Raw genomic sequence first — 25,816 nt, 5'->3', positions numbered from 1 at the left:
TAAATACAACAGCACATATGTGACCATTTATTTTATAGTCGTTTAGAGGAAGCAGAGCTTCCCCTGCTGTCTTGGAGCAATCACCTTTGTCCTGCAAGTAGTAAAACTTAATATAGGTGGTCTGCGGGACAGCTATGATAACAGTGGTTATGGTAATGGTAGCCTGTATGCCATGGGCAAACAGTTAGTAATTAGCTCCCAAATCTCAGTGATGTGTCGTACTTCCTAAACCTCAGACTGATTAGCATGCTGCACACACACTCTGGTCTATTTTCTGCACTTCAGAGTAAACTCACCTCAAGTTTAGGCTAGAAAACGGTGGGTTTGTGACATCAGACATGTTGTCTCTCACATTTTCCGCCCAAATAAGTTCTTACATTTGTTTAAATGTCACTAATAATATTTAAAAGATGCCTTCCTTGTATAGTCATTAGGTGGGAAAACAGTAACTTTTGTTTATGTAGTACATAGTAATTAGACGAGAACATACTCACAGCAGAATTGCAGTGCATTAAGTCGATCAGCTGCTCCAATAAATCCAATAACAGGCATTAATGTTGTAGCTCATGTGTGATTATCTCTGTCACGATTTGAAAGAGTTTATTCTGGACCACAAACAATGTGGTTTAGTAATTCTCCATGTGTTTATGGCCTGAGTAAGTCAAAGATGTGCCACAACAGTAACACTGCTTATTGGTATTGCTGTTGTGGTTGATCTATGAAGCAAATTGGAACTAATGGGAAATAAATCAATGCATTTCTATTCAAAGATACATTTATATGAATTAGGGGTTGGGGTTTTTAGTAAGTACAAATGTTAGAAAAGTGAGTGGTTTACAATACCTTTCTCCTTAATTGTGCAAATAAACAATGAATAGTTAAATCAAGAGAATGAAGTTTGACAAGAAAAGTTGAATATTCTGGTCCAACAGAACTTCAACTTCAAAGGCAAGTTGTTCACCTTCAGACTTCTGTATGTATGAGATTTACACTCCTCATGGTGCTCTTACAAACATTTCCTTTTGTTGTCTTGTTTAAATGCTACATTTTGATGTGAGCCTGTATACTTAAATATTTATTTATTGTCTTCTGAGGGACAAAGTTGAAGGCATCTCAGTAAGGATTAGAATAACAACTGAGGAGGCAATGGTGTACAAGAGACATATTCATACAGATGTAAATGCTGGTGCTGAGCAGACTAAATGGAAGGACAGACTTTCCAGGAGTCAAATGCCTGAAAATGCAGACAGCTGATCTTGAACTTGAGATTGTTTATTATTTATTACTTTTTATTATTATGTATTATTATTTTTGTGGGTTAGGATCTCTCATTTCAAAGGTGTTAGTTGGAACTTATTTTGTAAGCTTATTTGCATACTAACCTAGAAATTGGATGAAACCCCAGTTGGAGAGAACAGACCCAGCAACTGTGCTTTATCAACCTCTGGTATGAAAACCCTCTCTATCTTTGATGATTCTGCATGTATTACAGAGTAGGAGCTGCCATGATTGAGCACTAAATTGTGTTTCTGACATTGCAGGTTGTATTACTGGCAGGAACAAAAAAAAAAAACAACTTCTTATTTATGCAAATCATTCTGCAAAGACACTATATCTGCCAGTGTGTCTTATCTGTTTCAGTGTAAATCATTTGGATGTGGCCCTTCCTGTTTGGCTTCAGATTCAAAGTTATGAAGGGGGAGGCAGACACTGCACAGAGAATTAATGTGATGGGTCAGGACATGCTGCTCCAGTGAAGTCTAGCTATGCAAAGTTGTAATTTACTGTCTTTATTTATCCAGTGAAACCTGACAGAGAACACATGCTGGTTTCCATCACTGTCCCACATTCACACAGCCTTTAACCCCACTCACTGAGAACCTGGACGGTCTTCTGCAGCTGGCTGTCAAAGAGCCAAATGGTACAAAATCTTTATATCCACAAAACGTCCCTGAGCTCCACGTTACCTCTCCAACACCTAGCTCATAAAAAGGACTGGCATTAAAAACAATAATGCTAATGAAACAGTCTGTAATACAGCAGCGGCAAATAAAAGCTGTGGTGTCTTTACATTATAACTTTAACAGTGATATAAAAGTATTTTGGTTTTAATATTTATAGCCACTTTTATATTCACACGTGGAGCTGTGGAGCAGTGCATAACAATGGAATGGCTTGTAGAGCCAACGAGAAAAGGCAAAGCAGGCATATGTCTTCACACAGCAACATGTGAGCAAATGGGTGCCACACACAGAACACACACACACTCACATTAGATGTTGGCTATGGGGATGTCGAGAGGGAAAAAGTAGGTCAAGTTGTGTGTCTTGTGTGAGAGAATTTCTGCCTCTGAAACATCCATTCATCTTAGCTGCCATACTGTAACGCACTAATGCATGGGGGCATCACTCCCTAGAAAAAGCAGCTCAGGAGAAGAAAGAAACAAAAGAAGAGCTGAGGATGTCTAATTATACCACAGCACAAACAATTAAGGGGAAAACCGAGGTGACATAAGTATCTTGTTAATTATTTTTTTGTGTACATTATTTTTGCATCTTTATAATAATTACTACCTGATGCTAGAATGAACCTCCGATTACCCCATTTACTGTACAGGGAGTTATTCAGGATGAAATTAATTTCAAACGCCAAGAAAATACTGCTACTATAGTACTGGTGCCAAATAAAATACATAAATAGGGGAAGAAAAATAAAGGGAATCAAAGTTTGTTAAATCCCACAGGGTCAGAAGAGGATAAGAAGAGGAACAGCCTGCTGAATAATAATTATTATGAGTAACTCTGACATTTCTGTGTATTGTATATGCATATATGCACTATAGGTTTAGCTGTGGCCTCAGCAAAGGAGCCTCCCATTACCATTAGGAAGGATGGCTGTATAATACCGGCTGGCCAGAGGTGAGAACTTTACAGTGCTGCACAATACATATTCAACATGTTCAGGGTGCTGCTGTTGCAAAAACAGCTCTCATACATTGGAGTATGGCTATCTCTGAGGCCCAATTTATACCTGGCATTAAAATGCCTTTTATGTGATCAGACCACATGTAAATACACCAGAGGATGGGTCGTTATCCGATCTGCCAAACAACTTTGGGAAGTGGTTGGAGACGCATTGGGACGACAGTGAACAGAAGCGTAAATGCATCGCTGCTCCACCCACAACTACATGAGCGGAAATATGTTGGTGGCCCCGAGCACCGCTATCGAGAAAGCAGTGACAAACCTCTGCTTTTGTCGTTTTATTCGCTTGTCGGAGACGACATCGGAAAGCAAAGAGGAGTCCATGCAAAAGTGTGACTTCATGTGCAGCTAACACTGTTGCTGTTAGTGTTGATGATATGGCAGCACACAGAAGGGGAGGAGAGGTAATGTGGGGGGTTGACCGTGATGACAGAGATGCATGTTAATCGCAGGTGTAAATGCATGTGGTTAAGAGATATCGGATCACTGTCCAATCATAAAAACATCACATTCTAATGCCTGACGTAAATGGGGCCTGTGTGTGTGTGTGATGTGACCTCTTTAACCCTCTTAAAACCATCATGATGATCAGGCCGCCTGGACCTCTTTTGATTTTGAGGCTGTAGAATTGTCAAAAAATGTTCAGTGAGTGAGTGCTTCTGTCCCTTTTTCCAAGATGACTTTCACTTTCGACATCCGGCAGTTATTCAACCGTTTAGGAATATTCCTATGAATATTCTCATAGGAATGTGAGAAACTATGTCACAAACGTGTGGCGCGCTGGTGAATGGACGGTCGTTCCGTGGAAGTCTTGAGGGCTACCGTAGTGACAAGTATAGGGGCGCAAAGCTCTAATTCTCTGCTTTCCATCCATCCATCTTCTACTGCGTTATCCTCCACGTGAGGGTCGCACGGGTGCTGTGCCAATCTCAGCTGTCATAGGGCGAAAGAAAGGCGGGGTACATCCTGGACAGACCTCCAGTCCATAGTTTTTAAACATTCTACACAAGCGGTCTAATGTGGTCTCAAATGTGTGTGTGTGCGTGTGAAAGAAGAAGTGTGAAAGAGAGAGAGAGAGAGAGACTTAAGGCCATAAATTATTTAAACTAACCCAAGGCAGAGACATATAGTGCACTTCAGTTTCCTATAGCACAAAGCATGTATATACGTGAGTGTGGCTCTGTGAATGCATGTGCTTGAGGGAGTTTGGATGGTCATGGGCGTGTGAGGAGGTCATGACTATGGGGGTGTAACCATATGCTGTAAACCCTAATCCACAATGACAAACCTCTGACATCACATGTTCAATCAGCAAATCTATTCATTCATAATAAATGAGAGAGGGAGCGACAGAAAGAGAGAGAAGAAAAATACTGAAAGATAAATAAATAAATAAATAAACATCTCAATTCACGGCAGTCAGCATTCCACCTGGACAATACTAATTAAGTGTGTTTGTGTTGCTGCATGTCTGTGAGCACATGTGACCTCAAACTGCCAATAATAAGAGAGAGCAGCAACCTTTATAGGAAAATAACTCACTTTGAAAAGAAAAAAAAGAAAAAAACATACAAGGGCTAGAAACAAGCAAAAAAATGTGAAAATTCACATCGTGATTGTGTCATTTAGATTTGAAAAGATGACATGATTTGGACTTGTCTTTTGATTTCGTGCACCAGAATACTTGAATTGGCTATTTTACTGGCAGGGTTTCTGAATTTCTGATTTAAAAGACAGCATTTTTCAATCCCAAAGGTTAAGACAAAAAATGTATTACAACTATGTGCTGTTTTAAACTGCTTTTGAGATTTCCGATACTTAAGGCCCTGGCTCCATATTTAAGTATGAGGCAGGGGACAGAAATCAAATGGGTGGTTGGGGTTGTTTTTTTTTAACTTTAATTCTGACTGTTGCTACTGCTGCATCATTCATTATTAAACATAAACACACAGCAAGAGAGAGAGAGGGAGAGAGGGAGAGAGGGAGGGAGATTTGCCATGCACACGGTGTTACACAACAGCTACTTTAAACCAAGACAGGTATGTACCCAAAGCCCTAAAGCAAAATTCTATTACTTTTCCATAACAAACTTGGAATAACAATGTTATTTCCTGACTTGTTAATTCAGCCTGTAAATATAAATAAATGCATATATATATATATATATTCATATTAGGTGTTCCTTCAAAACTGTGCTTTGTTACATGTTGTGCATAATCCAATGATCCTCTGGTTTTCTGGATCAGAATAAGAAACACAGCTCGCAACCCAAAACAATTGAAATCTCACAGATGCATGCAAAATAACTGAGACACAAGCTAACCGGCTCCTCATACAAACACTGGCCTGCTTTTTTTCCACTGAGATTCTGTCTGAAGTCATTTTATGAATAATTCAGTCTGCTCACCATTCATTCTGACCAGGCAGCTCGTGGATCCAGGGCACTGGGTTCTCTCCCACAAAGCCCATGTCGTCGTGGGAACTGGAGGATGATTGGTCGGAGAGGTGGGCAGGCAGCAGGGGTGGCCTATCGTCTTCAATCATCACAATGTCGTCCTGTGGCATGTTCACAGTCGGAGAGAGCTGGTAGTTGCCTAAGAGAGGAAGGTGATGGAGAGTGACGTGACTGAAGAAGTTTCTTCACAGTTACTGTACATCACACAATATGGCATCAATGCTCAAGACTCACAACCATTTCAAGATATCGATCCCAGTGTTCTCTGATTACCTCTTCAGTACAATTGATCAGAATATTTAGTTGGTGGCCTCGATGACTATCCAAGTGCAGAACAGAGGATCTGAGCTGTTTCTCGTTTTAACGAGAATGTTTTCCAGAGTTTTACTTTGAAGTTTGGTTCACTGATTGATTATTGCGTGATGTTTACATCAGCGAAGGACGAGTTTGATGGTGGAGAGGTTCTGTTTGCTACCGGAACTATCTCGCTCCGCAATGAACTTCTCAGTTCATTCCTCGACGCTGGAGCGCATACGGAGCATTTCCACTGCCGATGTGCAGGTTCCTCCCGCACACTGAGTGAATTAATGACACCTAATTATTCTGATTGATCACTGTACATGTTTACAGTATAATTTTGCACACTTCACAGCAGCTGTTATGCACCGTGGAAGGATTCAGACTACATCTGTCTGCTGAGGACGCTAAACACCTGTTAAAACCAGAAACACCTACATTTGTTTCTTCTCTCAGGCAGTTCTACGCTTCCGTAGATGACTGTGTTCCACTTCCTTGCAGAAAAAACACGCTGTCTGGACTCGAGTATGGATATATGTAAGCGTACTACTACATTTCCATTTAGAAATGGTGTTTTCAGATCAAAACGATGAACATCCAGAAAAGTGCGCTTCATGTGAAGTTATCTGCATCTACCACACCTGAAAATGTATATCACATGACCATATAGGTATACTGTGCATTCACATGCCAGTGTAAATAAGAAGTGGATTCTCTCCTCTGCAGTTGTTTGAATGCAGCCCCCAAAAGTTTTCAAACAAAAATAAAGCAAGCAGCATTTTTGAACTTCTGATTTGATGGCTCTGTGCAGCCAGGGTAATGTCGATGGCAGAGGAGAATTTATGATATTTTAAGTGGAGACGTAGGAGTACATGTGTAGCCTGGAAATTAAATAAGGCCACTAAATGCTGAGACAAACACAGACGTGGATTAAATTACCCAGACACCCATGAACCTAAGCCCAGTGCTGAATGTATTTGAGAAATGCTTAAAAAAAAAAAAAAAAAAAACCTGATTCGGGGACAGTGCAAAGCAAAATATATCTATGCAATATTATATGGAGGCCAGGAAAGCATCCAAGACAGCATTGCTTCTGGCAAAGATGATCTCCAGTACAGCATCACATTAAACTAACTCATCTCTGGCATATATTACCATAATAATGCCATGTTTTTCTATTCTGGAGATCAAGCTGTCAGCTGTGCTGAGGGAAGATCCTCTAGTCAAGTGTGTAATTTAGTATTTAAATGTCATTTCAGAAAATAAAATTCAAAGATCTGAGACTTAGGCACCAGTTAGACTCCACACGTCAGACAAATATATACTGTGGTTTGGGTACATTTGAGCCTTGGCCTGATAACAATCAAGCCAACCACTGACGTCATGGGAATACTTCAACAAGTGAGTGAGGAATGAGTGAGATGGGGAAAAGAGAGAGACATTTGAAATGGCCACAAATGATTGGTTGAAGTTGCTTCACAGTTACATCACACATGCTGGATGCTGGATATTTTTTTTTTAATATTTGATCTTTGTGGCCTGATAACAAGTGTGAACAACTTTGGTTGAGAAAATTCCTGTCACATACTGAGGCAGATTCCTCCAGACACGTTTCACTGCAATCATAACAATGTTATCTGACTTACGTAATTAGCAAGATAAAGCTGTAAACACAGATAATTGAATTATTTAATTTTCACATCGGGACATGCTTGAAGGACATTAATTCTTCTCCTACAGGAAAACAAAAAGCTACTTATCTGCTACAATTCTGCAACAAATAAAGATGTTGCATGAAAAAAACAACCACCACCAAATGATAATCGCTAAATACTCACATTTTTATTTCAAACAGTGCAAATGACAGGACAAAGTGAGTGAACGTGACACCTCACAAGACAAGAAAGGTCAAAAACATGACTTAATGTCTGCTGTCTGGAATTTGGTCTCTTAATGTCACAGCCAAAAGTTCCAGACATGAAAACTTGGAAGTTTGTAATCTATTCTCCTCCTCCCCTCTCCTCCAAGGACAAATATGAGCAGAGGAAGAGCTTCCCTGATCTGTATTCCATCCCGCCTGACCCTCTCCACTGAGGACTTCTTTGAATCGCTCCTCTGCCGCTCCTCAGGAGTCTAAGTCAATAGGGAATGAGCTGCCGTGCCTGACACTCAGCAGCAAGAGCGGGAGAAGAGTTGTTCAACAGCATGAGAAGTGGCATTGCAATACAGAGTTGGACGATTCACTTTTCTGCACATTGAGCAGTGCAAGCACATGCATGAAGAGCAAGGGGAATCAAAGTCAACATGAGTAATGAAGTACAAGCAAAACTGCACACCTGTTTGTGATTAGACAACGGTTTCCAGAAATGCTGAACTTCCAATGATCTTTGCTTGTGTTTGCATTATGAGGAGAGCCATTTTGCTAATTTAATAGCTCAAGAACAATTGCTTGTAATCACTAACAGCAGCCAACAATATTTACCCTGGCAGGATCCCAACATGAGTCTGAGAGGTATTTAAATTCACTGGGGGCCAGTAAATGATAAATGCATATTGTGGAAGTAAATCAGAGCACAAATCAACACAGCAATTAGGTGCAAAGTTGTGTTAATTGCACAAGGGGAAAAAAAGATAAACACTGATCTAAAGCAAGTACTTGTTCAGGAAGGGACATAAACCAAGCTGGGCTTAAAAATAACCTCTCAAAAAGAGTCAAACAAATAAAAATCCAACAGAAATATGGATAAACTCCAAAGTGGCAGACTTCCTGATGGGCATGGCCAAAAACCCCATACTACTTTTGTGTGCATCTTGGCATGATACACCTTCCAACAAAGTGCCACCTAGTTTATTCCTGCAGCGTGCTGTTCCTGAAAAAAATAGTAATATTTTATGACTGAGCTTCTATGGCATTCTTACAATGCTATAGCCTGGGTGAACTCAGCCGAGTCCCTGCAAGAAGCAGGCTTAAAGTAGAAATATGCGGGATTTTTACCTGTGATCATCATTGAGGTCTGTCTCCACTCCCCCAACCAATCTGTTAACCGAAAACCAGCCTTGCAAGATCAGAGCTGCTGACCTGGAGTCCTCAGAATCAGGAGGTCTCACAAAGTCTCGGGTCTTGTGAGAAATCACGGCACTACACACGCACCCCCTAACCAGGTACCGGCGATACGATCAAGGCAGCGATAGCATTATTTTAGACGTTCATCGCGGCAGAGCTGGCAAAAAATAAACAGAGAAAACCATTGTTGGAAGAGGCGAGAAACAGGAAATGACTGTCTGACCAAGCGAGGGGCCACACGCGAGTAGACATTGGACGGCTTTTTCGAATGGCGTGAATTGAAAAACACAGAAGAATGAAAACAGCTTGTGTGTTGGCTTTTCTGAAAACAAACACACATGGCCAGGAAAGGAGAAAAAGGCAAAAAAAAGCCAACAGACTTGGAAAGTTCTGGTGTAACGTGATGACGACAGATCTATCCAATTGCATAGAGAGGCATTTTGATCTAAGTCCACTGGTCGTACGAGGTGACTGCACCCTTTCCTCATATTCATGAATACTCATGACTCATCTCAAATGAGACTGAGATGCAGGCTGGCGTTAGCCAGGCTAATTCAGCCTCATCCCTGTGTCTGTGGACTGACCAGATGGCTTACAATGCTGTCCAGGTGGAATGAAGGCCATTTCTCACTTGGGCGGTTTGACCGAGAAACAACAGTGTAATTGAATTCAGACTGTACTGTAAATCAGCAGGACTGGAGGAATGACAGTGAAGAATTCCAGGATGACTGTGCAACTTTGCTTTCACCTCTATAGCATGTCACCTTCTAAGTGGCTTATCATTTTATAACATGGTTGGTGTAGTGGTTCTGTAGTGGTTCCGGGTTCTCCAGCTTCTTCCCACAGTCCAAAAACATGCAGTATGGGGATTAGGTGAATTGGACACCCTAAATTGACCATAGGTGTGAGAGTGACAGTGAATGTTTTTTTGCTTCTATGAAGCCCTGCAATGGACAAGGTGTACCCCGCCTGTCGCCCTATGTCAGCTGAGATTGGTACAGCACCTCCCAGCGACCCTCATCGAGGATAAAGCGGTAGAAAATGGATGGATGAATTATAAAAGCTAATTTGGGGATGTAAAAAACATACAGTATAGTTACTCTTTGATATCAATTTACTAAATGACAGAATACTTTTCCAGTAACTGTAACATGTTTTTTTCCCATTTTCTCATCTGTAGAAAAACAAATGTCCATAATTATGATTCTGTTATTGCTCTGCTACTGTGCACGGCAGTTTAGTCCGCTGAGTCTTTCTATAACTCCTGTAAGTCGTTCCCAGAATTCAACATTCCACTTCTCTGTCCTCATTCTCTGTTTTCCAGTCCGCATCACAAAGTACAGCAGTGTCAATAAGAGATGCCCTGTGGTTGTGTGTCCGCTGGGGCTGTCCTCACACCAGCCATTACTTTTTGCTCAGTTGTTGAGTAGAGTTACCTTTCGATTGCATCAGTGACCGTGGAAACCTCACTACAGTGAACGGACACACAGTAGTGTGGCAACACAACAGGAGCTCTGCAGAAGGTTTGGTTTCCGTTTCAAATACGCAACTCACAATGTACACTCTTAAAGACAATGCATTACCCATAATTGCCTTACATGGACTCATGTCAGCAGACCACTTTTGCTAGAGGACATATTTAATTAGAAACTCTGCAAGCTTCCTTCTGCCAAGCTTTATGAAACATTTCCAGTCAGGACCTTTTGACACAAGTGGCCAGCACAGCAGATGAAGAGCCACTAAGAGCATTTCACTTCCCTTTACACTAAGTAGCGACAGGACATACACATGCACAGACACACACACACACACACACACTGACGATAAATGGCCAGTGGACAGGTATAGTCAGGGCCATGATGGGGCTTTGAGAGGTGAAAATAATTAGAGACACTGCAGCACTTGCTTTTCTGCAGTAGTTATAGTAGCATAATAAGCAAAAATGAAACTATCTGGTTCGGGTAGCAAGTACGCGTCACAGTGCAGTCATTAATGTTCAGCCAAACTGAGACTGTTAAGCTGACAAACCTTGGACTGACTGGAAAAGACTAAAAGAAGGTGCATCAGTGCTAAATGGCCCTTTGGTTCATGAAAGTCAGCTGAAAAAGATGAAAAGCAAAAGGCAGACTGAGGGAACAGGCACAAGGTGGAGAGGATGCAGACTTTTCAGCACCTTTGGTGGGTGTTTCGGCACAGTGAGGTGCATATGGAACTGCTCAGTAACTGCTCTAGCAACATTGTCTCTTACAAGCCCTGCACAGCTAGTGATGATGGTGAAAAAAGGGCAGGTGACAGTACCAGCAGAGATACTCCACTGCCTATTGCCAGCCAAATTGGCTGCCAGTGTGTGTTTGTGTGTGTGTGTGTGTGTGTAGTGAGAGATAGAACTCGGTGCTCATAACTGGCAGTCAAGGCTGTTTATAATGAGAGTTAAACTGGATGTAAACAAGTGCTGTTGAAATGACTAAATACATGTTCAGAGCCATGTTTATAGTTGTCCTTTCTGTGCTTTTTTTTTGTTAAGAAAATGCCATCAGTTGTTTGGTGGATGTGAGGCAACTTTGTACTGTTTTTTTTCTCATCAGAACAAAATAACCACAAGCATCTAAACCTGAGTAGTATGAATGCGATTGCTGTTTTCTCCAAACCCCAGAACCACTATCTTGGCTAGAATCACGCTGTTATTCAGTCTTTTGATGACTTGGCAATACTGAAAACACTGGCTCCTTTCATGTCCTCAGTTTGTGGAATGAAAGTAGATAAAAAAAAAAATTCTTGAACATCACGATGCCATCACAAATATATCAGCAGTAATTTAGAGAAATGTACGTGAGGTCAAATCAGGAGAAAAGTCAATGGAGTGAAGATTAATTGTTCGCAGAATCTTCCTCCTCAGTATCTGATGTTAAATGCAAAATTCTGCGGAAAACAAACACAAGTTGTTGGGTGGGGTTTATCATAAATAGGCCACTCAACAGCTGGAACATATTAAATTTTAAGTAACAACATGTGGTTGTTAATTTTCTAAAATTGTGGTTGATCCCACAAACACACAAAAAAATAATTAAAACTATTTATTAGTTTCTTTCATTTGGTGCTTTTATCAGCTGAGCTATCAAGACATTACAGAATTATTATGACCTTTTAATCACCTTTTAATCATCCAATACTAATGCTCAGGACCCATATCTGCCATTGTACAGAAGCGCACACAGTCCCTCTAGATAGCAGAGCTGAGCATGTGGAAGCTATGCCATGATACTGAAGCAGAGATGTTCCACCTGCCTCTGGCAGAGGATAAGGACAGAGACAGATGGGCTCTTTGGCTCGAAAGGCCACCTGGCTACATCCATCCAAACAGACCTGAGCTGCACTCTCTTCTTCCTCTGTACTCTGACCAAGTGTCGGCTGTTGAAACATTGAGCTGTGAGGTGAGAGGTCACACTAATAGTCCGACTCCATCTCCTTTCCTCCATCTCTGCCCATCAGACTTTCTTGTGCTTTCTTTTCCTCTCTCATTCTGTCGTCCTTACCTCCCTTTCTGTGACACTTTGGCCTATTGATCTGCCGGGAGAGGAGATCATTAGTTGATCCACTCTGCCACAGCTATCAGACCCATACATGGATTGCATCAGGTAATCACCCTAAGTACACACTGGTGGAAATCAAAGCCTTATGCTCAACTGGGGAACATTGGGGACATTTTTTAACAGTGTACTGGGGATTCCCTTGTCAATGCAATTGATCAGAACATTTAGTTGATTGGCTTGGTGACAGTGTCTCACTTCCTTGTAGAAAAACTCACTGTCTGGACTCCGATATCTGGACATAGGGTATGTATGTATGTATGTATGCTAGAAAATGTATTTGGTGGCAGCCTGGTGCAAAAATATCTAAGACAGACAAACAGACAAATGCCAAATGCCAAAGAATAACCTCCTTACCAGAGGAGTGGAGTCAGATTTATTTTAACTACTTGTTTTGGCATAAAATTATTCAAACTGCAATTCTATACTATCACGATCAGAGCAGTGTAGGGAGTCTGAGCTTTCCTGTTCTTGTTTTTAGTTCAAATGATCGTTCCTATCACAAAATTACACAATTCAATTACAAATGCATCACCATTGAGTCCTAGGACGAACTTGCCTCAACCTAACCTCAAGTGATGGAATGATGGACCAGTAACAGACTTATCTTGTTTGCATTGGATAAGTTTCTTATTTGTCCATCAGAACATGCCTCTATAATCACCATGCATTTTTTAAAGGTTAGATTAGTGCACAGTTAAACAAAGTTTTCCCGTGTAACATACTCTAAATCTCTCTTTTTTACATAAGGCTAATAGCACTCTGAAGCACTATGGACACAGAGTTCAGCGCAGTCGCTCAGCCTCACCTCTTGCATTGATAGCTGAATGCACAGAAAGGATGAGTCTGCAGACTGTGAAATACCAAAGGTGAGGAGATAACATGGCTGCACTTAAACACCATTAGGGAAGTCTATAGAGTCTGGGAAAATGTTGGTTGGTTTTATATGACGTAACAAAAACAATTGGTGCCTGTTGAACTTCTTCTGTACTTCTAAATTTGCCTATGTTTGGATTTGAATTCATGTGTATCTGCAGGATATTGCATCACATCCTGCACTGCATGCTCTGCATCCCGTGGACATCTACTTTCCTGTGTGATAACAGTATAAATCTGTTTGGCTCCCATTTGGTGGGCTTTTTTAATTCAGGCACTTGGCCAAAGAGTCACATCCACAGAAAGCGTCAGTCCACAGGCCGCAATTTTCACCCCAGCATGTTAACTCCACACACGGTGGCACTTTTCAATTAAACAGAACGGAAGGCAAAGCCGGGTGTGATACTAACAACCTTTGTGTCAAACATCTGCTGTCACTGACACACGGTGTGCACACAAGCGATTTTACTCTGTTCCACAGTTACTTTTCTGTGTATGTACCTTTGCTTCATTCTTTCTGTTTTTCCTGCCTTGACAAATAAATTGCCAACCCTCCACCACAAATAGGAAAAGGCGGGTGGGTTTGGAGACGGGAGGATAAAATAAAAGCAGTCTGATGAAGCATTGAGAACTTGTTTCATTTGAGAAGAGATTCAAGCAGAGCGTACTGTACTGTTCACCACCTGCTAGCGATAGATTCAGTCTTTGGTCATGATGCAACAACTCAAGGTGTGTGCATGTGTGAAGCTAAAGCTGGCAGCCTTTCATGGCTTACTGAAGCAAATGGAGGAACAGAATTAACTTGGTCTATTGATTAGGTGAATGTGTGTGCCCCCAAATACAAACAACAGATAGCTGTGAATCTCAGCACGGAACACTAAAGGCAAGAGCAAGCACTATTACAATCAATGTGTAGATGCTATAGCAGCATAATGACACCTCTTGCCTGTGTTTTTTTTTTTAAATGTCTTGGTTGTTGCCATGGTAATGATCACAGTTTCTAAGGCGTGTAGACCAAAGGTAAGACTATTTTTACAGAAAATAAAGTGAAGCAATAACAACCACTATTTAGCAGAACCATGGAGTTTACACAGTCAAAGTTAGGTTTTCATTCCATTACAATTCCCTCTGTGTCGTGTACAATGTAGTGCAGAATGTGTGCCTGCCTGACAATATGCTCCACATGTCTGGCCTTCATGATTCAGTAATTCAACTGGTCTAGATACACTCAACATCAAGCTGTCAGTCAGGCCCTGCCGGCTGTGAGCTTCCTGACCTCGCAGAGCCGATCTCAGCATCTGTCCTTTAACCACAACTGTCACATCTCACACACCAGGCAATATTTCTAAATCCATCTGAAATCGAGGAAACAGAGGAAAAACAGCCGTGTTGCTGGCCTGCACTATGTACCATCAACACTATTGGAGAGCAAGAACAAGATCTGTTATATTGTTATAATGTCTATTCTCTTTATTTATGCCTGGCCTCAATTCAAACTATACTGAGTAAATGTACTAGACTGACATTTAAGTTAGAAATGGACAAAAAACTATGTTGGCTGAATATAAATGACTACGATGAGTCAGGAATACTGACGCACTTTGCTTTCAAAGAGAATTTTTTGCCTTTTGATCAAGGTTAACTAAATCTAAGCTCTCTGTATTCACTGAGCAAGGTCAATTTAGTAATGTGCAGAAAGGACGGTGAGACAATGCTTTCTTCCCATTTGTTTTCAAACATATCTGCCATGCTTTAATGCATTTCAGGAAGTAGACAAAATACATCTTCATCTTCAGTAACTGAAGACCTAATATGTAAACAAGATATGACCATCCCTGAGCAGCAAAGCACTGGATTCGACTTCTTAAATGCTACATTCTACCTCACTGCGGCAGTGTTGAGTTGCTGTAATGAGTTCAAACTCTTGCTGCATCAGAAATTTAAATACCAGACTTGTATCAGTTGAAGACCTGTCACAAAATGTATGCTCAGGTTAATGAGAGCACAGCCGCAGACAGCCTAAAGACGGAAAATAAAGGAACTGACAATTTCTTGCAGCAAGACAATCCGAGTCAAAGATCTGAGACTCCTTCGAGCTTTGGCTGTGATAACTTAGTGCTGTAGCACCCACTCCTCCCCCACCTGTAAAACTTTTTTTTTCCACTTGGCTCATTTGACTCCCACTCCACAGGATGAGACGTGTGCTGGGCGCACTTCAAGTTGTGATGCTAAGAAACTTTTCCATCATCGCGCCCACAGTTGCCATTTATGATCACATCAGCATTCTCAAAAGCCCACATCAGAAAAGCAAGTGGAATAAATGGGCCAAATAAAGAGGAAAAACCCCAACCAATTTGGGAACATTTGATTTAGAAATGAGGAGTAGGATGTGATGAAGGAACAAAAAAAAGAAGGGATGACAGGGAGACAGAGGGAGAGAGTATGTCGGGGGCAAGCCCTATTGATTTGGAGGCTTAATTAACCATCAGAGGCCTCTGACGTAGCCTCTGATCTGCTGTGATCAGTAGCGGAGTGGCACCATCTGGGGGGAATGGGTGGGAGAGGATGGGAGAGAAACAGGAGAATGAACTGGAGAATAGTGGAGAGGGACAAAGTGTAGCCCATTGACAGATTACACATTTACTTCATCCCCACAGAGGAGGTGGGTGTGGTAACAGGCAGGGAGGTGAAAGATGAGTAAGATGAAGGACAAGGAGATCATCAGTAGGGATAAAATTGTGAAAGGCAGAATGTGGGGGGAGGGAAATAATGGAACTTGGAAAAATCCTAAACAGAAGGCAGAGAAAGAAAGGAGAAGGAGATGGTGGAAATATACAAACGAAGGCAGGATAAAGGAGACAGAAAGGTGAGAGGTGATAAACAAGTGCATACTATGTTTTCTGTGTCTGCACTGAGAAAAAAAGGTGTGAATATGCACGACTACACTGCATCATACCTAACACAGATCCCCCTCCTCTCTACAGTGATGCAATTGCTTTTAGCTTCTTTGTGTATGCACATGTGAAAGGTCTGTCGATGTTGAGATGACAGCCGTGACCAGCGGAGGATTGAATTGCCAATTCTAATACACCTAAAGAGCCGAGATCTTAGCCTGCTGATGTCAACTAGGTAAAATGGGAATTGACCTGACTGAAGCGAGTCGGGAGTGGATTGAAGGTGGGGAGGATTGGGGATGACGTTAATCCCTGCGAGGTTTGGATAGTGAAATAGCAGCTAAGAGGCAGGATGAGGCTTTGAAGGTGATGCTTGCTGTTGGTTTCGGGCAAAGGAGAAGCTGGACGGGATTGGCTGGATGATAAAATCTATCAAAATGATTGCAGACAACACCAGTTCATGAACAAAATATATACATATAGAGAAAGCATAAAAAGAGCAAAAACCTCTGCCAAGGTCAGTTTCCCACAGTGTCAATGTGGATCAAGATTTAGATCTTGACCAAACACACAAAAACATAGACTGATAAAAGGTACTATTTGACAATTTACTCAAACAATTCTGACAAGAGTATTTCAGAGTTATTCATTAAAATGTCTAAAACTCCTCTATCTCACAATGGTATGGCAAATTATTCCTTCCTCTGGCCTACAGCCCATCATCAATATCAATTCTTGACTTTTTGAGTTATGCCAGCAAAACAAAAACCTACCTGTGGAGGTAATTACCATTTTGTCTGATAGCTGAGAGAGTGAGTTTAAAAAAAAAATAAAATGACTCACCAATGCGTCCCATCACGTTTGCCCTAGGTGACGAGGTGTTGTCCAAGCCCTCAATGGTTTCATAAAGGGAGTGGGAGATGCGGCGCTCATGGTTGTCCAGTAAAGAGTTCATGTGATGCTCTAAAACTGGAGGGGTGTCAAGGGCTTCCTGCAGAGACCAGGACAAAGATTAAGGAGTAGGCATTTAGTCTCAAAGGCCCAAAAGGAAATTTCTTCCCCAGTTTATGTTTGTATGTTTGAATAGATTCATAAAAGTAACTCAGAGTATTGAGCCACTAATGGAAAATAGAAAAACTAGCATTTTAGAAAACATGTCATGGTGCAGGCAAATTCAGAGCTTAAAATAAATTAACAAAAAAGCTTACAAAAAGGCAGACCATGGGAAAGGACACAAGAGGAGAAGATAATACATAATACAAAATGCAACACTAATCTGACCTGAGGCCTAATTTATAAACATTGTGCCATGAACTAAGCAAAGATTGGTATTTAAAAATAAAAAGTGACAGGAAATGTGACTTATTGACTTATTGTGTGCGCAAATAAACAGGAGAGAGGAGAAAAGGCCACTCGAAAGGCAGAAGGATGAATAACCACAAACAGTTTAAAATGTTACCACAATGCAACACTCTCAGGAATGATGAGGACAGATTCCGTTTGCACATTTCAAGATTCAGAACAGTCTGTCATTTATGATCAGTTTAATTGACACACCTGCAGCTGTTGACATTCAACCAAATGGGGAGGGTAATAAAAAGGAATGTAATCACAATGCGTAATGAAACAGAATGGCTTATTTGGCACTACTAAAGGGGAGTGGGAAATGGAAGGCACTGGAGGTAGAAGATTTTTATACACTACCAAGATCTGCGAGCCAGTGGTAATGTACGGCTTGTGTGCCAGTTCTGACTTTCATGCACTGTCCTGTTGGATCTCTGTGCCACACTGCGCCTGCAGCATTCCAGAGTCATGCACAGAAACGGGCTCGTATGGCGATTACTGTATGTACAAATCCATTCATAGCATCTTCCACATTCTGCCATTCGGATGCCTTTTTAGCTTTAGTGATGTTCTCACTGAGTCCACCGAAATTAAAATATTTTGCAAGCATCCACTTCAACAATTACCTCAATTTCACATTGTGTGGAATTCCTCTTCTTCCCTGTTCTCTGTTTGTATTAAACCCAATGTGGATTAAATTAAGTTTTGACATGGTGTGTCAGCCATAAAGGGGTAAATAAAGCCTAAGATACACGTTTGAAGTTTTTATTTAAAAAAAAACAAAAAACAAAAAATACTCATATTGTTTCAATAGAGATCTTTTATCGGTCATTTACAGATTGCTGTTGCAGGCCAGTACACTCAAAGGAAGAAATGGTGTCTGCTACAGTGTGGCTTCTAATTTGATGCCATCAATGATCCAAAAACATAGAAAGGGGACTTCAGCATCCATCTCAGCTTACATCGGTATTTTCTGGTTCAGCAGTGTGAAACGGCTCCTGCAGTCGTCTGAGCTGGTTAAAGCTCCATAGATTTCCCATAGGCCGATAGACAGCTGTCTCTGACAATGAGTCCTAGTAAATGGACCAGTGACATTTTGCCATGTGGTCGATGTGCCACACTGCCGGTTATTGAGCCCACTGTGCACTCACTGCATGTGTCCGTCTTGAAAAGAAGACGGTCGTGGTTTGTGGTTAGTCTTTGGATTTGGATTCACTGGGCCCAAATAAAAGGTCCAGTCCTTATAACCAACCAGTCTGTCATAATGTGATATTTGTATGCAGCTACCACTGAACAGAGAAGAAAAACATCCCCATCGAGAGACTTAGAGTTTAAAGCTTGGGCATTGGCCTAATTTCCCAGCAGCCTGTGGGCAGCTAGGGGGACGTAATAGACAAGAACTCCCTGTACACGGCCTATTGCAGATAGTTCCCTCACAGCTAGATAAGATTGCATAGTTCAACTTTGTACCTCAAGTATGGCTTAAACTAGGAGGACCTTACTAATAATGATACCTCACAATATTCAACTGGCTCCAGGCAAAGAGAAAAGGCAATAACACATCCGAAAAAAAGCATTAAAGCATGAAAGCAGCAGAGCAGGAGGAAGAAAAGGGGGAGAAGAGTAAGTAAACAAATGTAAATGAAAATGTATAGAATACAAGAAAAAGGAGAATTAGTGTGAGTGTGAAGGATGGGCGATGTCAAGTCTCTCTCCTGTAGGGGTAGTGTGTCCTAGGTGGGCTAAAATGGAGGGACTTATTTGAGGTTGGGTGTGTAGGATTTTATTGATAAGGACAAGTGTGTGTGTGTGTGTGCATGTGTGTGTGTGTGTGGGGTGTCTGAAATAGGTTGGGTCAATTACAATCAGAGAGCCGGAGCCACTAGCAGCCTTATAATAAAAAAAACATGTCCCCCGATGATTCAAACTCAATAAGGTTCAAATAGTTTAAATGAAGATTTATTTTACTCGCTTCTCTTTGTTCTACTCAACACCACCCCGGACTTCAGATCCGTCTCAGTACTTGTCACGAGCTGACAAGTAGTAAGATGGAGGGTTTCAGATAAGAGCGAGGGAAATGTGTGGACATGGTGGAACAGAAAGCAAGCGGCTGCAAAACAATGATATGAAAACTATGTACGGGCGGCGTCAAATGGAATGGAGCCCAGAGAGACACTTTCTACCTCTATCTCAATGAGCTGCAGGCTTATGTTAAAAGTATTCATTGAATTCTATTGCAAATAGACTTTGGAAACCACTTATCATAGAGCAAAAACGGCAGCAATTTAATCTTTGTGTATCCAGTATTAATTAACTCTGCGTCTGTGCATGCTAATACTTCAGTACAGTGTGGGTGTTTACTGACTTGGTAATGTTTATGGACTGTCCCAACATTGTATGACAGGCCCGGAATTTTTATTTGAAAAATGTGCACTCTTTCCTGTCACATGGAAATCAGTCTTGAACATTATTCCTATTTTTCTCCTGGGTGAACTATTCTGAGACTCGAGGGAAAATGGAACTTACAAAAGTAAAAGCAGCTGAATGGTTAAAGGATGGAGAAAGAATGGACTTTTTACCAATATCTGGCCAATTGTATGTATTATATATACATTTTTCCCTGTGCCCAAATGCTTATGTGTTTTACCTGTGTTCCAACATTTCTCTTCTATATTGAAATTAGCATAATAGTTTCCATACTAATGCCACAGTAGATGCAGAGATACATTTTCTCCATTGTGTAAAATCAACAAACAAAAAATAATAGCCGACTGTCGGGGCATGTTTGCCGATATCTGATAATACATTTTGCTGATGCCGATAATATTGTGCGTTTGTAGTAGTTGGTATTAGCAGTAATAGCCACAGTTGCCTAAAAAGACAAAACATTTGCAAAACATCAATGCTAGGGGGATGTATATCCAGTGCACAGGGTGTAATGTATCATTAAAATGAAGACTCATTGGTTGAACTAAATAAGAGGTAGCTTATGTCTTCAATCTAAATGACAATTTTTTTAATCTACAAATCTTCTTTGGGGGTGACGTGGATGAGTAATAGAGTAAGTCATCTTTCTGTAACCGTAACTGTTAAGATTCCCTTCTCTGCTAGTCTACATGCCGATATGTCCCTGGGCATGATACTTACTGTAACCCCACATTGCTCCTGACGGCTGTGCCGGCAGTGTGTGAATGGGTATGAAAGATGTGTGATAGAAAAGCTGCTGTATGTGTAAGTGTGAGTGAATAGATGTGAATGGGTGAATGGTAAAACTGTAGTGGAAAGTCATCAGGACTAGAAAAGCAGTGCAAACCATTTACCACTGCACTGCTTTTCTTTTTTAAACTAGATAGATAGTGATAGAAAGATGATAATATGTGATGCTGAGCGTTGTTGATTAAATAACTCACAGACATACAGGCATACAGGATTTAAACAATACACTGCTTGCATAGCAATGTCTGCAAGCAGGGTCATAAATACACAAAACCATCAAAAACACTAAACTGATTTGTGGTATCATGGTGCTCAAACAGCATCTGCTTTAATCCCTAAACAAAAGCACCAAGTTAATCAAGAAGCTTATTTGTCCATAAGTGGGTGTGTTTCTGTACATTCTCCAGTGTCATCGATGGGATTTTAGTCCTTTCTTAGCCCCTGTTCTCATCACCTCATCATGAGTTTAATCTATCTTAATCTAGTCATTTTCTGAGTGGATTATTCTGTTGACTGAGGGAGAGGGCAGAGCTCTGTGACTTAAACTGAGCCCAGTGACAATCAGCTGCTGCTCACTGACTGGACTGGCTCGGCATGCTTGTACGTTGTGTGTGTAATGCATTTCCATGCAAATGTAGCGTGATGATGTGTTTGTACTACAGATGTGTGCCTGGTTTGATATGGATTTGTGGTAAGAGCAGCCTTGAGCACAATATTATTTCTTCTTGCCTGTGCATCAGCATCTCCATGACCTTGAGTTGTCAGTGAGGGAGAAGAAGCTGTGTGTTGACAGGGCTTGTCTTAAGCTGTCAACCACGGCTAATAATGCACAGTCCATGGCCATTTCATGGCCTTCTATCCTGGTCTCTAGCCCGTTGCTCTGGCCCTAATCCATTCCACCTCCACTATAATGCCGTAATTACAATCCTTAAGCTGCGGCGTCTCGTCTGCTGGCTAGATTCCCAACTTTTATTAGCTTCTCACTTCCACCTATGGGCGCATCTAATGCTGAGTCCAGGTGGACTCCCAGGGATTTTGAGCAAAACTTTACTAAAATATCACTCAGGCAGAAAGTCAGCACAGCAATGAGGAGTGTGAGTAACTCCTAATCATGTTTTAGAGTTCACCACTCTTAGAAGGGAAGGCAGAACAGTAGGGTGAATGCTGATTTTACCAGGCTAATGTACCATAGCCAACATTGATAGCATGTTCATTTTAATAATGAGAGACACAGATGGACCAACCAGCTCAGGTATTCGGGTTAAAACTCCTCAAATGACATTTGAATGCATTCAAATTATTTAACAACAAATGATGAGGTTGTGTTCACCTTGTTGTTGGCTATTAGGTTCACTTAATTACTTATTCACACAAGCTAAAACATTAAGCTTTTCATTCTCCTGCAGAGGAAACATCACCTAAGATAGATTACACATGAAATGTTTTTTGTGGGTTACTTCATTTTGTTTTAATTTAACAAGGCTTTTACCTTGTTATGTCTTTTGTACATTTCCTTCCCGACCTTGAGTTATTATTACACCAGTTTTGTGCCTTTCACCTGTGTTTCATTATTTAATTAGTCGTCAGTGAATTTGTAGGTCTAAGTTTCCCCATTTCATTAGCCAGAACAATATGTTAAGTCATTGTGACCTTCATGATCTGGTTCTTCATCTTTTTCCCTTTATTACCTGTATTTACACTTCCCTCTTTATTGGATTATGGATTGTTCTGTCTACCACTTATTCGCCTGTTTGCTTTTTTGACCTGCACTGCCTCACCATAGTGCGAGCCTATGTTTTCTGTGTTGAATAAATCACAGAAATCCATCTCCTAATTGACCATATTTCCTGAAACCAGTTGTGACAAAATTCTTTCTCTCACGGTCTCTAGTCTCAGCCAACCTTTTCTGTGTGTTTCTAATCTCTTCCTACTTGTCATTGTAACCTATTGTGGTTTGCCAATTATTTGCTCACACTCGCATTAAAGCAGGTAACAGGTGAACATTACACACATAATGGATTTAAAACAAGGAACACGTGTGTGCTTGTGTATGTGAATTCACAAACACGTGTGCATGTTGCTTGACAACACTTTAGTCTCCAGTCACTAAAGCACACCTCTGCAGTCATCCACTGTGCCAAAGTAGCCCACTCAACCACCAGATTCAATATATTATTCTCTCAATTGGTCCCACAGAGTTTCCCCTGCTGCTCCTAAATGAGTTATTCCTCAGAGAGGGAACCGGGGATGAGGGTCCAGCAGCAATGGAATTGCATTTCGGTTTGTCCTGCGATATACTTTCCTCAATTTAGTCACCACTTCCTGACAAACTGGACTTCCCATAGTGCACTGCTTCACGCCAAGGCTGTATATTTTTCCGTGAATGACTCTCATTAGCTATGACAACAGGGGAGTTGTAAATTTGCATGCTATGATCTAACTGGACTTTGGTTCATATTAATTGAAAGCTTTAAAACATTATTTTTTCTTGCCTCTGTTGTGAACTAGCGTCTCAGTGTTTTAAGGTCTCTCTCAGCAGCGGTCAGCTCAATACTAATAAAACCATAATTTACTAGGCTGGGACTCTGATTGATAGTTCTCTCAAGGCTCTATCGATCAGCCCTCTTCTCATCCGAGTGAGCTTCTTTTGTTAGGGCCAGCCACTTCCTTCCTTGTCTCTTTGCATAAACATTCTCTTAGTGACTAACAGCAGCAGCATTAGAATGAATTATAAACAAGGGCCATTGGCATGCTGGGGAGGCTGTCAAAGTTCTCTTTTAGATACAGATGAAGATATAATAAACCTCCTCTCTCCAGAGTAAAATGAGCAACTATGACTGCAACCTTCTAGGATGGCAAAATGCTGGGGTGAAATCATGGGATGAGGTCTGCTGCTTTGATCATTCTGCTGTTACCCCTGCTGTTTATCATCAATAATAAAAGTTGTGTTCTAGCTCAACCATTACCTGAGCATGTACCTTAATGGTGTAGCTGTAAAATAGTAGAATAAGGTACATTATGAACTATATTTGGTCATCATTACAAAGCAAATGGGCACAGAGATAAAACAGTAAACTTTTTAGATTTCCTTTGCTTCTTTTTATGAAACCCCATTATATTAATTGCACCATTCTACCCCACTTACAAATGTGTTTTTATCTTCACTCATGTCATGTCGTCCTGAACAGATGGGTTCCCACCTCACTCTTCATGCTGCCACTATGTGATTATGCATCAGGTTGTTATGAGCATGTCACACTCCCTTCAATTGAAAGTATTCATGTTGATTCGCCGTCGTGTGCATCAGTGGAATAAACATTGGAAGTGCTACTGGTGTATTCGTTAAGGAACACTACAGCAAATGTTATATTATCGAGGAAATAAAAAACAGGAAACCAAGAACATTTTCTTCAGGTGACTGAATGTGCTGGACTAATTGTCCTTCATGGCATTTGGCATTTCCATAATTGGGATTGCTGGACTGGAAAGTCCGTCAAATGGCTAAAAAAGGGGGAAGTTTACATCCTTTACATCATTGTCTCAGGATATTCAGCTGAGCCCAGCTGAACTGACACAAACAACAACAACAACAACAAAAAGAAAGAAAGAAAGAAAGTTATTTTTATTTCAATAAATGGAATCAAACAAATATGGAGGATTACCAGTGAAGTGAAGTGCATCCTCAGGCAGAAGCTCTTTCTCATAAATTACCATGAGAACTCCATGGCTGTGCACCACAGTTTCAAAGAGAGTACTTTCTGAAATTCAACTCACTTCACTGGTAGTGCAGTATCACTGTCAGAGAGGACAAAAAAAAAAGTATATCTGCAGATGTTCCTTGTCATAAATAACATCAAAATGCGCAGGGGAAGCAAATGCGTACATCGTGAGATGAATTTCAAATCAGAGAAATGAATCCCAGCCAAACAAGCTTATCAGCCTGTCTGCATTTGGATGCTGGCATGATAAATACCGCATCTTAGAAATGTCATGAACTGCTGCAGCAGAGACAGAAACAAACATCCCCCCACTGATCATGAGTACATAAACGGGATGAGACTGAGCGACGAGAAGGCGGCACATGTTTGGCTCAGCTGGAACTGAGCCAAAAGGCAAAGTTCTCAGTGTGCCAGTCAATCCTCTTTCTGACCCTCACCTGCGGACACGAGCTTTGAATTGTGACTGGAAAAAAATTGGGGATATAAGTGGCTGAAATGAGCTTCCTCTGCAGGGAGGCTGTGCTCAGCTTTTGAGATAGAGTAAGTTCTGATATCCCGGGGAGAAGCTTGGAGTAAAGCTGCAGCTCCCTCACAAGTTCAGGTGGTCTGGGCACCTGATTTGAAAACCTTGTGGGCAACTTCCATTAGATCTCCTTTGGGTATGTCCAACTAGTGAGAGGCTCTGGGGTATGCAGACCCAGAACATGCTGGAGAGATTATTCTGTGTATACATTTCCTAGCCTGAGAAACACCTCAGATCCTCCAAGAATAGCTGGAGGACTACTGCTTATGCTGCTATCACCACAACCAGACCGTGGATAAACTGCGGAAAAGGGTTGAATTGATGATCGGATGGACAGAAGGATGGTTTGAAGAATGGATTGGTTTATAAAATTGCCAAAAGTTTAAAAAAGAAAGTTTAAACGGTTTAAAAAAACCAAAGCAAAGTGTTTGTGACTTGATACACTATACATGAAAGTATAACATAACATTCAATTCAATAAGTGAGACCAAAGAAAGAAAGAAAATTAAATTAAATATTTTTTCCTCAATTAATTTCCTTAACACGTCCTGCTGATATATTAATAGAATTCAGACATGGGTAGAAATTATAAAGCAGAAATGCAATTACAATGCTTCAAACAAATTGGCAGTGACCAATCATGTTGCCAGACTATCTGGGGCAGAACGGTAGTTTCTCAAACATGGGCTATCTGTGGAATCAGAAACAGTGGGGGAATTAATTGTTCTGGTGCAGAGAGCACACATGTGGGTATATGTGCTTGTGTGTGAGCCCTTGTAATATAATATATATAATTTTTCTGGAATTGTTTGCTACCTTCATCCTCAGCTGGATTAATTATTCAATATGTTAAGGTA

General features: G+C 41.0%; 1 protein-coding gene across 4 annotated transcripts in view; it reads right to left on the bottom strand.

Moving 5' to 3' along the window:
* LOC131462458 (partitioning defective 3 homolog) overlaps positions 1–25,816 on the bottom strand; it is a 325,725-nt gene that overhangs the window by 118,355 nt on the left and 181,554 nt on the right. For all 4 annotated transcript variants that reach the window (XM_058633698.1, XM_058633714.1, XM_058633708.1 and 1 more), the window contains 2 exons: positions 17,001–17,148; positions 5,392–5,578 (listed from right to left, as the gene is read on the bottom strand). In XM_058633698.1, the coding sequence (XP_058489681.1) occupies positions 5,392–5,578; positions 17,001–17,148 (335 nt within the window). The remainder of the gene's footprint in view (positions 1–5,391; positions 5,579–17,000; positions 17,149–25,816) is intronic.

The sequence above is a fragment of the Solea solea genome, chromosome 1 (assembly GCF_958295425.1).
Source record: "Solea solea chromosome 1, fSolSol10.1, whole genome shotgun sequence".
Taxonomy (NCBI): Eukaryota; Metazoa; Chordata; class Actinopteri; order Pleuronectiformes; family Soleidae; genus Solea; species Solea solea.
The sequence above is the reverse complement of the archived record's forward strand: the minus strand, read 5'-3'. Positions and strand labels throughout refer to the sequence as shown.